Source organism: Penicillium griseofulvum, assembly GCF_001561935.1.
Source record: "Penicillium griseofulvum strain PG3 chromosome Unknown contig_80, whole genome shotgun sequence".
NCBI lineage: Eukaryota > Fungi > Ascomycota > Eurotiomycetes > Eurotiales > Aspergillaceae > Penicillium > Penicillium griseofulvum.
The window spans coordinates 4,552,809-4,568,657 of record NW_024467471.1 but is presented as its reverse complement, the minus strand read 5'-3'; the positions used below and the strand labels follow the sequence as shown (position 1 = coordinate 4,568,657).

Below are 15,849 nucleotides of genomic sequence, written 5' to 3'. Positions count from 1 at the left end.
TTGTCTGACCGATTACCATTCGGTGGCATAATGGCTTACGGGTATGAGCACCAACCCCTATCGGGCATGCCGAAGCAGTTTGTGCTTTGCTTTGATGGTACCGGAAATAAATTCGCTGGTGACGAGTCGGATAGCAATGTGCTCAAGATCTTTCGCGTAAGTGGGACTGCAGGCCAAGCATTGAACCAGTGCTAAGAAGTTGCAGATGCTTGACCGCAGCAAAAGTCACCAATACCATTACTACCAACCAGGCATTGGCACATATGTGACATCAAAGTCGCTGAGTAGCCATGGCCGAATCCAGCGTATCAAGTCTGCCTATCAAAAGGCTAAAGATTCGGCGGTCGGGTCCTCCTTTGACGAGCATGTCATGGGTGGGTACAAGTTCCTGATGCGATATTATTCCCCTGGCGATGAGATATTTTTCATAGGCTTTAGTCGTGGTGCATACATCGCACGTTTTCTAGCGGAGATGCTGGACTATATTGGTCTACTCGAAGCAGGAAACGAGGAGTTGGTCCGGTTCGCATGGAAGACATTCGCGAAGTGGCAGCAGCGGTCTGACGACTCGGATGAAGAGCGCGAAGAAAAGAAGAAGCTCTTCACATACATGAAGGCATTCCGTGAGACGTTCAGTCGTCCTATCTCGCGTATCCGCTTCATGGGTCTCTTCGATACCGTCAACAGTGTACCGCGCTTCGAGTCCGCGTGGATGCAACGGACCAAGTTCCCTTACACGGCACGCAGCTCGGCCAAAATAATTCGCCATGCCGTGGGTATTGACGAGCGCCGCGCGAAGTTCCGCCAAGATCTGATATCTGGGGCGCGTCCAAAGGGGAAGAAGAAGCACCGCCACCACCCTCATTTGCCCAAGAACCATCTACACCTCTTCCACCCTGAAAAAGAGAAGCCCCAGGAGGAGCAACCGGACAGCGTTCCCGCCATTCGACTCAATGACAAAGCTGAGGAAGAACAAGAGGGAGAGGAGAAGGTTGAGCCTGAATTCCAGGATCCTAAATGGGGGCCCAGTACTGGAGAGACATACTACCACACCAGACGCCATTCCTCGCACCGCCCAGCTTCACACACAACCTCGCAGCCGCCTTCCCGCGCCGGTAGCGAAAGCGGGACAATAAAGCGTGACACATACCGCGCACGCTCTCCGCGACGCAGTCTCGCAGTGCCCAAAGCATCAATGGACGATCTCCACTCAGTGCGAAGCAAAGAGTCCTTCCACAGTCTGCACTCCAACACGCTCTCAGTGCAGGTTCCCGCCATAGAGATAGAGATCGATTCAAGCGACGACGAAGACGACCAAGACATCCACGAAGTCTGGTTCCCAGGCTGCCACGCAGACATCGGCGGCGGATGGACGCTCTCGGACGGCGAGACATGGGCTCTTAGTCACGCGCCGCTCGTGTGGATGACACAGGAAGCACACAAGGCCGGACTTGAGCTGGATGAGCGCAAGATGAAGCAGTTCCAGTGTCTAGAGGAGTACAATGGTGATTACAGTCCCATTCGGGAAGACCTCAATTCCCGACGGCCGAGTCGGTGTGTTGAGCCTCATGCTGAGAACGATGATGTGTTCCGCTCTATGCCTGATGAGAAGGAGCGTTCTGCTGCGAGTCGCGACTTCTGGCATGCGCTGCATACTTCCAGTACGAAGGGGCTGGTGCATGACTGTCTGATGTTCAACCAGGGTATTCCTACTATGTCGGTCATAACGTGGCGGATTATGGAATGGTTGCCGTTCCGTCGTATGGATCTACAGCCTGATGGGTCTTGGAAGCCGATTAGCTGGCCGCTGCCTCGTGGTGAGGTGCGGGATGTTCCGCTTGATGCTGAGATCCACGTTTCTGCTATCCGGCGCATGCAGGCGGATCCCAAGTACCGTCCTGGTAATGTAATTGTTGGTGGTGGTGGCCGTGGTACCCGTGTTGCACCGGAGGAGTACGGTATGGGTGAATGGGTGGTGTGCAAGCATGAAGGAGATGCGGTGCGGGAGACTTATGTCCGCAAGCATATCTCCAAGTGCAAGGAGGGTGAAGAGACCAATGCTTGAGATATCCCTGTCATTCTTTTGCTTTCTGTTTATATGCCATTGACTTGGCCTTTTTCTATACTGTTTAATAGGTAATTTGGAGCAATTGTATCAAATCTTATGTATCTGTCTACTCTATACTACAGAGCTGGCCACACTTCTATAACTCATTAAGATCACTGTAGTTATAACAAAAGGACATCTGAAAAGACATTTGGAAAGACATTTGAAAAGACATTTGAAAAGACATTTGAAAAGACATTTGAAAAGACATTTGAAAAGACATTTGAAAAGACAGATTCTATAGTACCTAATCATGAAGTCATATAGAAATGCCAGGGCTATATAGGCGTAATGACCTAACTCCGAGATTATATAGGTATATTTATAGCTAGAGGACTAAGTCTTCGATATCTACTATACACCATACCTCAGTCCACTTGACTTCAAAAAGATGGAATGCCAAAATGTCCCTAATATAGACTTATGTCTACCTTCCACAAGGAGATATCAATATCAAGGAAAGGAACAGTTTCGCGAACTCCTCGGGCAATTTCTAGACCAAGTTCTCGACGATCCTACGACACTCGATGAAAATGAATACATTATTTTCCACATTGACAATTCGAACATCGAGCGGGACTTCCTCGACGAAGAAGGTTCCATCTGTTTCATATCATTCGAACCGGCCAAAAGCATTCTAGTAGTCAAAATGCATACGATGATGCGCCAGAACGGGGCTGATTCCATCAAGAGCGCTGTTCGGAGTGTCTTAAGCCCTATGGGGCTGCGGAAAGCTTTCCGGGGTAGTTCAGGGGTGCCAGTTCACCTCCCCAATGAAACGGAAGTTGCGAACGCCGCCTGGGTCCCAGTGGGGACCAGATATGCCACGATGGTCTTGGAAGTGGCTGTCTCGGAGTGCCTGGCTAGACTACGGCGGGATGTGGACATGTGGGTAGACCCGGCGAGGGGGAATATCAAGGTTGTATTGATGATAGTTAGAAAATCAGAGATTAAACTCGAAAGATACGAATGGGATTCCATAAAACAGAAGTCTCGTCGAGCTCAACTCATCATTATAAAAGAAAATGAAGGCCAAGTGACAGTTGCCGAGTCCCCGCTCATCATCCCTTTCGAGTATCTTCTCGAAAGAGCACCCTTGCCAGAGGAAAGCGACATACAAATTGAAGAGAAAGCTCTGAAGGAAATCGCCGATGATGTATGGTCATGTCAGGAGTCTCCGTTCTTACAACCGAAGCCTTAGCTCCTTTTTTTTCCCCTTCCCTTTTCATATCTTCAACCTCCCCCATTATTTCAGATCTTCCCCCTTTCCCTTTCACTTGGCAGGTCCAAGAGTTCTCTCTTTTCTCCTTGCCATGATGCGAAGCTAAAAGTCGCGCTTACCCCTTTTATTTCTTTACGGAGTCAGAAAAAAAGATGCGCCCCAACGAACCCGGGACCAACTCCGGGGTTATCCCCGAAAAGGAGGACGTCATGATTTTTTCCTCTGAACCACAGGCACCCCGGACAAGATCCCCTTTGGTCCGATCGCATCTACGCTCACGATCACTGGCCGGAATCCCGGGAATGCCGTCAATGACGCGCGCTTATTCCTCTCCAGGGCTGGACTCACAAGGTCGTTATATCTTCGTCAATGGCCGAACAGACCCAAAAAGATATCCCCTGATGCGCCCTGACGATTACATCGAATCCCGCATGGGCTCTCTCAATATCTCAGAAACCATCTCTGAGAACGCAGAATTAGAAACTCCCAAATCACCACAGCCAGCGTCTCCCGTGCTGATGGCGCAGACTTTCCCCCGCATCGGTCGCCTGCGTCCGACTTCACCCCTTCCTTTCCAGACTCCCATCAGCCCCTCCTTACATTCCTCGCCCATTCTGGGCTCCAAATACAATGAATCTTACCCTGGCCAATCTGGCTCCGTTTCCTCCGTTTCCGTTCCTTCAACTCCGACCAGTCTTCGCTCCCGAAGCCCTAGCATTTCGTCCCTGGAAACAATCCCCGATGTCCCTGACGCCGAGAATGAAGCTCTTGAAGAGGATCGCATTGCGGAATTGAAAGCCGCGGCTGACGCAGCCGACGCCGCCAGCAATGCCAACCGACGGCGCGGGACATCCGATGCGCCCAACTCATTCAGTACAATGCGCGGGGGTTCGGGCGGATATGCTATACGGAGTGACAAGCGCAAGCGATGGAGTGTCTGTGGCGCCGAGCGACGGCAGGATCTTGACCTGGAAACCATCTGGGAAGACTGAGCGCTCACCAGTCTAATACGAGCCCGATCTCCACACCTCATCTACAACCCAAGCTTTGTTCCACATCGTCTCATGGAGTTGATTCCCACTTCTTTATCGGCTTTCTTTTACTCGGTGGCGCTTTACTCCGTTCTCTTTGACTTCCCTTGATACCCTTCCATTACCTCCGACCCGTACATATCCTTCGCGGCCTTGTTTATCATTTCAAAAATTGCTTTCTCATGGAGTTCTACGGCAGTGACAGTGGTCTTTACCATGTCCCCGCTTCTAGCGGCTTAGGAGGTTCGACCAGGCGCATGGTTTCTTCTTATCTATTATGCTGGTCATAACTGAACTCCCTTTCTGATTCTGTCATTTATTTGCTGCGATTGCGAATCACTCAATGCAATCAAATTTCAAAATAATTCCTGAGTAGACTGTAAATGTAGACCTCCAGGGCTGGTGTAGCTGTCATCGATAAGAGTCCGTGGCTGATAACGGTAACCAATCATTCGACCTCGGACAGAATCTTCACATGTTCATCTTCGGCCTATGTATATCAAATCAGTTTTTGAATCATGACTCCGAATCCGCACATCGGTATTATCGGCGCAGGTATTTCAGGCCTCCGCTGCGCCGACATCCTCATACAAAATGGGGCACGCGTAACAATTTTAGAAGCAAGAGATCGCATTGGCGGGAGAGTATGTGTACCTGAGAACATCACTGCAGCCAAGTTTTTTTTTAACTTTACATTTAGGTACACCAATCAACGGTTGGAGACCATGTAGTGGATCTGTATGTACCATGCAGGCCTGCATGACCACTATGTGGTTCGCAAGTATAAACCAGCTAACGCTCAACCCAGAGGCCCCAATTGGATTCATGGCGCGGGGGAGAACCCCATCATGACCATAGCGGAAGAAACGGGAACCGTGATGTATGATCCGGAGGGTGGCAGACATATCACCTACTCGCGAGATGGCCACCCAATCAACGACGAAGTGAGCGCCAAAGTCCAAGACTTCGTATGGACTACTATAGCAGAAGCCTTTAAATATAGCAATCACCATGGGCAAAGTATTCCCGCCGAGCGAAGTCTATTCGATTTCTTCCGCGATCGAGTCCAGCAAACCAACTTCTCAGATGAAGAGAAACAGCACTGTCTGGACGCCTGCAAGCTCTGGGGTGGTTATGTCGGCGATCAAATCGACAAGCAAAGCCTGAAATTCTTCCGTCTAGAAGAATGCGTCGATGGGAGTACGTATAGCGTATATCCAATCCGGATACACATTTCTAACATCCACAGGCAATTTCGTCGTGGCATCAACATACAAACGCATCCTAGAACACGTCTCCGAAACTGCCGTGAAAAAGGCCTCCATCCATCTCAACGAACCAGTCACAAACATCAACGCACCTACCAAATCACCACACCAGGTGACAGTAACAACAGCAACAGGAAAAACCTACACCTTCGACGAAGTAGTGGTAACCTGTCCACTGGGCTGGCTGAAGCAAAACACCTCAGCATTCACACCCCAACTCCCACCCCGTCTAGAACAAGCAATAACCAACATCTCCTATGGCCGCCTGGAAAAGATATACGTGACATTCCCACGCGCTTTCTGGCACGACGCCGTCTTCGCCCAATTCCTCAACCCATCCTACACATCCTACCCCGAAAACATAGAATGGAACCAAGAATGTCTCTCACTCGCTTCCCTTCCTTCCCCACACGCACATCCAACCCTCCTCTTCTACACATACGGCGCAGGCGGCGCGGAGATAGTAAACCGGCTTTCCGGATCGCCCTCGTCGCCTGGATACAGAGATGCCCTGATCTCAACGCTACAGCCGTTCTACTCCCGACTTCCTGGGTATAATGCGGAGAACCCGGACTGTGTTCCGGTTGCGCTGCTTGCTACGCAGTGGCAGAAGGATGAGTTTGCGGGGTATGGGTCGTATTGTAATTTCCAGGTTGGGGTTGAGGGGGCGGATAGGGATATTGAGGTTCTTAGGTGTGGGGATGGGATTGGGTTGAGTAGGGGTGTTTGGTTTGCTGGTGAGCATACGGCGCCGTTTGTAGCGCTTGGGACTACTACTGGGGCATTTTGGAGTGGGGAGAGGATTGCCAAGGAGATTTGTCGTGGGTTTGGGATTGGGGAGGTTGGTGGGATGGGGGTTAAGGATGATTCTTTGCCTTCTGCTCTTGATTAGGAGAGTAGACTCGAGCGTAGACAAACAAGCACGGTTTTCAACTGGTATAGTGTATAGTACTTGAATGGTAATCTCTCCTCAATATTTTTCCCTTACACCGTGTCTCGTACCTCGTCTATATTTCGAATAATGGTAAGGAAATGTTACGAATGGTCTTGCGTCAGGGAATCCCTATAACATAATATACGTGCACCGACAAAGCATATAGAAATGAATATATATATTCTGAAGGTTGTAAGAAATATATATGTCGGCGGTATACAAGATTCTCTTTCCAACCCTAATAATCATAGGAGCCGAAAGCTGTTAGGTTACAACCGCTCTACATATACATTAGTGAATACTTAAATATTCCGCAAAAATAAAAGCATCCAGTCCATACCGATGCTGGCAATGCGTTAGACTGAGCATAGAATAAGTAAGGTACGGAATAAAAAGAGAAAAAAAGATATGACAAGAGTGGGATTCGAACCCACGCGGTTTCCCATGACGGTTCGAAATTCATTAGATGAATACCTAAACGTCACGCCTTAACCACTCGGCCATCTTGCCAGAACACATGATAGATGGCCATTGCCTATCCCTATGAAGGATATACTGCCAGCACTAATTCGAGTACATATATGGCCGCAACCTCCACATTTTCCTGAATTCTATTACATTTAGATAAGTATAGGTTTAGGTAGATTTGAAGGATTATGGCTCCAAATCATAGCTAAAGACAGAGAGTCTATGGGTCTATAAAGAGATGTGTTGATTGTGCAATGGACCCATCAAGTCGAACATTTTCATTCATACTTAAATAATGTATATCAGGTCGTTGGATTCATTCAAGGATTAGTATCTTTCTCGGAGCTTTCGCCTTCACGTCCCCCAAGGCTTGTAAGACCTACAGGTCCAGTAAAGCAGAAAGATAAACCATGTAGATCCAGATGCATAAGAGATGCAGAGAAAAGAACAGGCCCGAATAAAAAGTATATCATGGGGTTCACGTGACAGTGGCAAAGACCGCTTGCAAGCATCATGACAGCAATAAAAAATACAGGGCTCACAAAAGAAAATCAGTACCACAAAGGGAAATGAAAAATAAACAGATGCAAAGAGGCACTGGCGCCTCGGATATCAATCATGCATCTCTTATCGCCAGGCCCCCTGGCTCAACGATAAGAGACCCTGCACACAGTCCAGGTCATCTTCTTGACTATCCCCCGAGCCACCGGCCATGAAAGCGGAGACTTCTGCACTGAGCTCTGGAGGGGCTTTGCCCTGTGAGCCAGTCTGGAGTGGTCGATTGCGTTTGCCGTTGGTCGAGATGCCGAGACCGCGATTACGGTTAGCATCGCGGAGGACCGGTCGTGGGATGTGTGAAGTGTTGCGACGACGAATATTTGTCGACCGTGTGCCTGGAACCCAGTTCTCTTTATCAGAGTCGCCTGGATCCTGTTCCAGATCCGGCTTTCCGGACTTGGAAAATAGAGGCTTAGACAGCTTGGATGGGTTCATGTTAGCCTTGTTTCGGCCTGTCTCTAGTCGTCCCAGAGAAGAAACAGCGCGAGCTAGCTTCCGTCTCTTCTCTCCCATGGACTGAGAGATTGGTGTGTTCGGGTCGCCGTGGACAGCGAGGCCGTGTCGCCCTGAGGCACTCCGAGGCAATGAGCGCTGGCTTCGAGATTGGAAGAGACCTGGAGAACTATTTGATCCGCTGGTTGGTGTTGATAGCGCACTTCTTGCGTCGGTGTCACAGAATGACTCCCAGTTACGTGGATCACGGGAGCGACCGAAAGCCCGGTCTTTCTCGGCCACACCTGCCCGCGGCGTGGCTGGGAAGACGGAACTGCTACTCCGTCGCAGGCTTGACATTTTTGTTCGGCGAACTGAGAACATCGCCACGCGGTTCTTGGATGGTGATGGTTCGTTCTCTCCGCGGATTACTGCCTTTCCGTCCGATGACATCGCGATGCGCAAGGCGTTGCGGCCCTTGGGCGGAGATGGCGTTAGCTCGCCCTCTTTACGTAACAAAGCCTCTCCATCAAACGACATCGACAAACGCAACGATGGTGGTGACTTGGTAGGTGTGGTTTGTGCGTTTTGTGCGATTTGTGTGGTTGCTGCCTGCTCATATTCTCCCTCGCCCCTGATATCTGACACTGAACGTTTCCTTTTTGGTACCTGCAGAAGAGAGTCTTCGGGGTGGTCATTCACGAGTTGGGAAAACTCTTCCTGTGTGGTTTGCGGAGTTTCCTCCGCAACCTCTGTTGCCACGCTTGTTTGAGTGCTCTGGGGCAGCTCATGTTCATCTTTATCTTCAGTCACTGGATCAGAATCGTCTGAGAATTGCAACAGTCCTCCGTGCCATGGTTTTGATGCCATTTCCTCGCAGTGGTCGTTGATGTCAAACTGCTCTGCCCCACTTGAAGACCCCGGCTCCGTTGACGCGTTATCATCACTCGAAGGCTGTCCTGACGAATCGATTAAGCCCGACCTCGGGGCGAGTAATTCGTGAGGCTGAAGAGGTTTGGATTTCCGACGATCGTTTTGGCGGCGATTTTGGAACCAAATCTGTGAGCCAGTTAGAGGTGATTTTTGTGTGTGTACTCTTGGCATCGCATACTTGAACCTCTTTCTCGCCGAGTGAGACGCGGCTCACGATACTCGTGCGGGCTGCTTTGTCTGGTTTAGGGTTTTGTTGGTATTCGGATTCAAGGACTGCGTGATCCTCCGGACTGTAGAATGGTTCATATCGGGTTAATTGACGCGTCCATAGTATGGACAACCATAATAGCATACCTAGTTCGACGACGCTTCTGACGGGCTAACAGTTTATTATCCACACGAGGAGGGAGATTCTGTGTGAGGGTTTTTTGCGAATGAACGAGGAAAGCGTAGTTAAGAGGATTGGAGTCGGTGGCCGGGAGAGAGGGCGAGGATGAGATCGCCACCGAAGGCTCCGGATCAGACATGATACTTAATAGAGCATAGAGGGGTTGGGAGGGTAGAGAGAAAGAACACCAGATCACTAGCAAAAAAAGCCACGAGAGAATAGAAGATGGAAAAGCCGTGAGGCTGGCATGCAGAAAATGGTATCAAATCGCGTCGCGGTGTGGACGCGGAGTAGAAAGAACGTGGCCCGCGCTAGTAACATAGTGCTCCCCCCAGGTACTTGGTACTTAGACACACGAATATTTCTCTTTGATTTTGATTTTGATCCTTTTTTTACGTCTAAATTACATGTAATTATCTACTCAAGTCCTCCAAATGTTAATCTTGCATTTGTCTACGTTGACGCGTTGGACATTTGGGCCCACATTTGGTATGAGGTTGCAGTACGGAGTAGTTCTATACAGCTATCTGCATGAAGCGCGAAGCGTGTCGCGTTCAATACGGGCATATTTGAAATTCTCCTCGGATTGAATCGCAAAGGGTTAAACCAAGCTATTTGCCTTAATTGCCTTATTTCACTTGCCCAACGCGTGGTTACGCGACCTCACGTGACCCCACGAGGAAGGCTTGCACGTGGTGGAATGTGATCTCTGGGGTGCTTTTTTTTGCAAGTATTGGTTTATTTATAAGAGATATGTGATTTCTTATGTTCTGAGATGAAAGGGCATGGCCTGACTTCCAATTGTAACACCTCTAGTGCGTAGTGGGTCACCGGTGAGGTAGAGCTCCATATGTATTGCAGAGCAAAGAGAAATGCAATCAACAGCCAATAACTTAACAGTTGCAGATCGGGATAGTCGGATCGATATTTAACTATTCACCCTTCTATCCTGGCAAATCAAAACCTGGGGTCAAGTTTGGGGAAAATTACTTCATATGCGAGCGGGATAGTCCCATTGGTCGTGTTTTATATACTTCGCTACAAACTCACATCTATTCTCGGGGTCTAGAAAGAACAAAAGCTGACTCTTTCGACAGAAATTGTCTCCCTATGTTGTACAAGATTGACCATGCATGTATAGACCGCTTCGACTGCAAATTCACCAATTAGGAGCATTCCTATCTTCGATCGGCATCCTATAAGCACCTTCTTAGAGCCCCTACTTTATAAATGGGTACAATGGGGCGCATATTTACTATGTCATAGATCTGATATCCATGTCCGTCTCAGTCTAAGCTGAGTATGATTAACGGGGTACTAAGAAACCAATGATCTGCTGCACATTGAGCAAGCCACACGGCATATCACATATGCATGACAGACCTGCAACTGCTAGCCTAGACAAGAAATAGAAAAGCGTATCTGCAATGAATGTCAATCAGTTTAATAACGCAAAGTATATATCTTGACCTAGCATTTTAATAGACTTTCAACTTCGTATCCCTAAGTTACCTACATAAATAACTCTAGGGCTGTATACTCCGTACATATATAGACCTATCATGAATCATGTCGAATGTAGATCTAGACCCTAATAGTTCCGAAAAATAAAGTAGGAATCTAGAATACCAGAAAAAACAGTGAAACACTACCTAGAATCTTCGAAGAATGTATTCTACAATACGACCCTTGCACTGATAAAGTAGGGAGGTGCATCTTGGCCTAGTTGAAACAGTGTCATCTGGCACATTGCAATGGATCCCCGAGCCAATGAATGAAATACAACAAAGGACTAATGAGAATAGTACATACTAGAAATAAATCAAGTCGTGTATCTCCCTAAATCCCACCCCAACGAAAATGATCAGTCAACATTCCCCCTCCCTTCCTTAGAATGTTGATTGGTTATAGAGCTGCTTAATGCCTAGAAGAGTAAATAGCTACAGCAAATAATAATCGTATGATCCACATCTTCCCCGCTCTCTTGGAGATCCCCAGATTGATATTTATCTTTATTTGGATATTTTTGATCTACCTGGATTAATTTCTTCTCCCCTCTTTTCTTTTTATTTCTCTTTTTGGAATCTAATTTGTTGTACCATCTACTCCCCAAAGTACAGAGCTGTGACACCCACTTTTAGCTTGTGATCAAATAGTCAATTTAGGATCACTGGCTAAAGTGCGGTCTTTAATTTCACCTTCGACCTTGGTCATCTCATTCACTTTGAACCATTCGTGCAACAGAAAATTCTGAACTTGGAGAGATGGCAGAAGACGCAAAACTGAAAAAGAACCATATGGCGATCGTCCTAGGCATCGGACTTGGGGTGGTGCTACTCATCGTGCTTAGTTTAATGTGAGTAAGATTCGATTATTTGCATATCTTATCTTATTACATGTCCCTTTGTCTCCCCATTCTCACCGAATACATTCCCTCCGGTGCTACATATAACATGTCCATCCTAACTGTATCCAGTCTGACAATACTCATCAACCGCCGTGACAGGCGGTCATTTCTGAGATCAAGAAAAAATCCTAGTGAGCGGCTGCGCAAGTTGGATAAGGTCTCGCCAACTTGCACGCTCGAGAAGTGGTGGACCACCACAAAGGGGAATCTTGGACTATCTGAGGCCGTCGATGGACAATTCGTTTGGTATGTTTTCTACCATTTGACAGTAGAGTGGTGCGCTGACATGCTGTTCAGCGCTGTTTGTTTGGAGCAAGTAGACCGCACGCAGGAGATTCGCGAATTGCGGTGCTTGCACGTTTTTCATCGAGAATGTTTGGAGAAGTGGTTCTTGGGAGACCACTTCAATTGTCCGTTGTGTCATCGGGCCTATTATGTGGCCGATACACCTCCCCGGAATGATTATGTGTGGATGGTATGACTAGATACCAGCCAGCAATCTGAGGGGGGTTCTACAATAACGACGTAATGAATAAATCTTTTGCCTCTGGATGATCTTCATGATATAACCAATGTTCAAGGCGCGAAACCCTCGGTAAGAGGCATATAATCGGTGTTGAAGTCCCAGATCGTATTGTAGTTCGACCAATTGAGGAAGTTGTCCAGGCCTGTCGTGACATCGTCTACCACATGTTGCTGTACAGGCTCTGGATCGAGCAGCTGATCAAGGATGCGAGACAGCTTTTTCTCGGCTTGTTTGCAGGTATGATAGTTGCCGTGACCGGGGCCTGCAACCCACGACAGGAAAGAAATGAACACGCTGAGGTTGCGGATTAGCTCGGCGCGCGGGAGTGGAACGGTGTGTGGACCGGGTTCATGCGATTGGCGCAGGAGTTCAAGGAGAAGGACGCTGGCGGAAGGAACACCGTACGTGAGAACCTGCATCTATTAGTAAATGCGTCTCTTTCATGAATGGCAACTGTGGACGACATACGATCCAAGAAAAGTGCCGATCAAGATCGACCATTGGGGTTCGGAACGAATGAATTTGAATGACAATGGCTAGTATCCGACGAGATACGTCGCAGAGATCGGCTTGTCCGGTGTTCGTATGCTTGACGACTGCTCGATAGAGCAAAAAGCAAGTCATTAGGTAGTCCAAATAGAAATATACAATGGTAAGCCACCCGTCATAGGAATGGTCGTTCGGTCGCCGATCATATCGAAGCTGATCCGGAGTTGATTCCCATATGGCGCGCGATTTTGCTTGGATCTCTCTGTTATAAAAAGACCACATCAGTACAGATATAACATGTCCATTAGAGACGATATACTTACTCGGACTTTTGGATTAGATTACGCTGCTCGTGTGTTCCCAGTACAACCTCGAGAGTTTCTTCCCGAATGATAGCCAGCTGGAAGCGAAGCCGAGTGGGGGTTACTACGTGTAACTTCCCTTCAGTATTCCATCCGGCACTGTCTAGCTCTGAAATCGCCTTGCTGAGGACATCTCCACCTGCAATCAAAACTTCGTCGGTCAGATCGAGTGGAGCAGAGAGCGTGCAGAATCGACCATTTATCAGTGGCGGTCGTCCAACAAATGTTGCTATCATTTTATCCATGTAGAAGGCTGCAACAAAGCAACGCCTCCGCCACTGGCGAAGGAATAATGGATAACCCTCAGTGCCACTGGTCTCCAAATGTAGCCCAGCTGCATAAATCGTGGATACAAGGTCACCCAATCGACGCCATGCTTGATAGCCTAACAGGTTGTTAGTAAATCTATAGCCTATGGTCCGAGATTATTAAGGGAATGTCTCACTGGAATCACCATATTGTTGTGTTCGCAACATAGCATCATGGTATTGTAACATTGCCAGCAATTCGTTTGCCGACGATGTCTGGTCACAAAAACCAAGACATACTGTACTTATAACAGTAATCTGTTCTAGTAACTGGTCTTTTGCTCGAGGGTCATCTGATCCCTGCGTAACATCAGGGTCGTTGTCTGGCGTAATGACCAATTGCATTCCACAAAGAGTGAAGATAGACCCAAGGGCCTCCCACCGGAGGTTGCGACCGGTGAAAGAGGAGCAATACTCCTCGACTGACATAGACTTGTGCGTCCGCATCGGGCGGGAAGTATTTTGAAATATTTGATTCGCCAACTCTTGCAGTTGTGCAGTTGGATCACTGGAGAACCCGTCGAAGATTTGGTGCACCGAGCGCAGAATTTCGTCCATTACCATTTTAGGCACGATGATATTCAATGTCCGAACATAGTACCGTGCAACCAGCATATCACATACAGTGAGATTGTACAAAAATCGTAGAACATCAACACCGGATTGGAGTCGATCGGGTTCTACTGCCAACCCTGCAGAAGAATCCGTGGTCTCTTCAGGCTCGAACGAAATGTCACTGCGGTGCTCAGTTAGAACCGCAGAGTAGCTTGTTGAGCCCAGATATCCTGGAAGAGCTGAGGGTGGTTCCAATGGCGCGAAGAAACGCCCATTTCCCAGTGAGCCTGAACCCGGGCTGGAAGCACTGTACTTATATATTAGTATGGGCCTATCATCCGTTACAAGATATGCTTACTTTGAGGTTGGTTGACTGGTTAGTCGACTAGATGCTCGTGTAGGATTTATTGGATCGGAAGGTCTCCGTCTGGTCATTGGAGCTGGATGATAAAAACATTTATCGTTGATTCTTTTTGCGATGCATCGGCGACATATCGGCCGGTCATGGTCACATCGCTGTTTGGATCTTCGACAGGGTTCACACGACTGTAAAGTGCCATTTTTACGCGTTACTGGCGACGCAGAACGGCGATCGTTGCTCATGGCTCGAGAACCAAGGCATAGAAGTATCTGATTAAGAAAAGGGGAAAAATATACCCGCGATGGTTGGCAGTTTGCCTCATCCAAGTTAGGTTTAGCGTGCCATGGGAAATCCGAAGTATGAGAAAATGACATTTGACAGTTATTCTATGATTTTCATTACGACAGAAGATTATATCTAGAATCCTTTCGATATATATTGTAGATCTCTACTGACCAATATCCTTTCTCATAAAAACCGTCTTTGTATCCCAAATTTTCCCATTCTTATCCGGGACCCGATAATAGTTCTGCACAGTCTTGATTAATTGATAACCCCGACGAGCATACCATTCCTCGTTCGTAGTCTGTAGACGATAAGTTACTTGATCTCAAATTGTATGATCATATACCTACCTTTGGAATACCTCCGTAGGTTACATTCGCAAATTCCTCTCTCTTCTGGTCATCTTTCTGAACCGTGTCTAGCAACAATATCTTGGCTAGTAGTGGCTCCCGGGCTGCCATGGCCTCGACTTCATCCATTGTAGCTCGCCCAATTCCCTGGCCCTGGATGGTCTTCCTAACGTAGAATGACTTTATCCAGAAGATGTTCTCGGCTGGGAGGTCAAAGTCAATGTGCTCTGCATCGGGATTCTTGGAATCTAGTGAAATATGGCCAATAGGGACGAAGTTCTCTTTTGTCGGCTCACGTGGGACACCATTGATTGTCGTGGCTGTGTCTTGAAGCATTTCATCATTCTAGTCACATGTTAGTTATTTCCTTTTGGTTACTTCGTCGTCTTTACTTTTGCCGATATCGCTTCTGACTCATCTGATGGCAAGACCTTTCGCACAAAATGTAAGCATTTTCGGATCGTATTTATGTTGAATGCAACATAACAGTATATAATATTTTGATAGAACTCACAATCCAATAAATACACTTCTCGCCGTTGAGCTGTTGCTTCTTCCATTTTTTCTCAACCTCCTCGTAGTGCCAACTGCATTCGACTCGCTGCGATACCAGACACCTCACATGAACTTCCGAATCGGGATCCCAGGGAAACAGAGTCACTTTCAAATTTGAGCCCATTGTGATTACAAGACACACTTAAGTATCGTAATTCTAAGAGTTCAAGAGCTTCAAGGTGGAGAAAAGGTTCCAACGACCCTGATGATTTATAAGCTGGAGTTATCATTAAAAGTTAAAATCTAACCAATCCCAATCCACCTCAGGTCAACCTGGGGACGGCCCCCAAGGGGTATATAAGACATGAGT

General features: G+C 47.7%; 6 protein-coding genes across 6 annotated transcripts; 4 read left to right on the top strand and 2 right to left on the bottom strand.

Moving 5' to 3' along the window:
* Positions 1-30: 30 nt before the first annotated feature.
* On the top strand, positions 31-2,065 carry PGRI_026390 (T6SS phospholipase effector Tle1-like catalytic domain-containing protein; the record flags this gene model as incomplete). Its single annotated transcript, XM_040790352.1, has 2 exons — positions 31-156; positions 206-2,065. The coding sequence occupies 2 exons, from the start codon at positions 31-33 to the stop codon at positions 2,063-2,065; spliced, it is 1,986 nt and encodes a 661-aa protein (XP_040647305.1).
* Positions 2,066-2,498: 433 nt separating this feature from the next.
* On the top strand, positions 2,499-3,308 carry PGRI_026380 (uncharacterized protein; the record flags this gene model as incomplete). The annotated part of the gene is made up of 1 exon (XM_040790351.1): positions 2,499-3,308. The coding sequence occupies one exon, from the start codon at positions 2,499-2,501 to the stop codon at positions 3,306-3,308; it is 810 nt and encodes a 269-aa protein (XP_040647304.1).
* A 173-nt stretch (positions 3,309-3,481) lies between these two features.
* On the top strand, positions 3,482-4,321 carry PGRI_026370 (uncharacterized protein; the record flags this gene model as incomplete). Its single annotated transcript, XM_040790350.1, has 1 exon — positions 3,482-4,321. The coding sequence occupies one exon, from the start codon at positions 3,482-3,484 to the stop codon at positions 4,319-4,321; it is 840 nt and encodes a 279-aa protein (XP_040647303.1).
* A 557-nt stretch (positions 4,322-4,878) lies between these two features.
* On the top strand, positions 4,879-6,520 carry PGRI_026360 (flavin monoamine oxidase family protein; the record flags this gene model as incomplete). The annotated part of the gene is made up of 4 exons (XM_040790349.1): positions 4,879-5,004; positions 5,061-5,098; positions 5,169-5,560; positions 5,610-6,520. 4 exons carry the CDS (start codon positions 4,879-4,881, stop codon positions 6,518-6,520), a joined length of 1,467 nt encoding a protein of 488 aa, XP_040647302.1.
* Positions 6,521-7,657: 1,137 nt separating this feature from the next.
* On the bottom strand, positions 7,658-9,480 carry PGRI_026350 (homeobox domain-containing protein; the record flags this gene model as incomplete). Its single annotated transcript, XM_040790348.1, has 3 exons — positions 7,658-9,079; positions 9,132-9,243; positions 9,308-9,480. 3 exons carry the CDS (start codon positions 9,478-9,480, stop codon positions 7,658-7,660), a joined length of 1,707 nt encoding a protein of 568 aa, XP_040647301.1.
* Positions 9,481-12,324: 2,844 nt separating this feature from the next.
* PGRI_026340 (putative C6 transcription factor) lies at positions 12,325-15,663 on the bottom strand (the record flags this gene model as incomplete). The annotated part of the gene is made up of 7 exons (XM_040790347.1): positions 12,325-12,687; positions 12,743-13,025; positions 13,087-13,510; positions 13,571-14,295; positions 14,919-14,935; positions 14,985-15,329; positions 15,499-15,663. 7 exons carry the CDS (start codon positions 15,661-15,663, stop codon positions 12,325-12,327), a joined length of 2,322 nt encoding a protein of 773 aa, XP_040647300.1.
* Between the last annotated feature and the right edge of the window lie 186 nt (positions 15,664-15,849).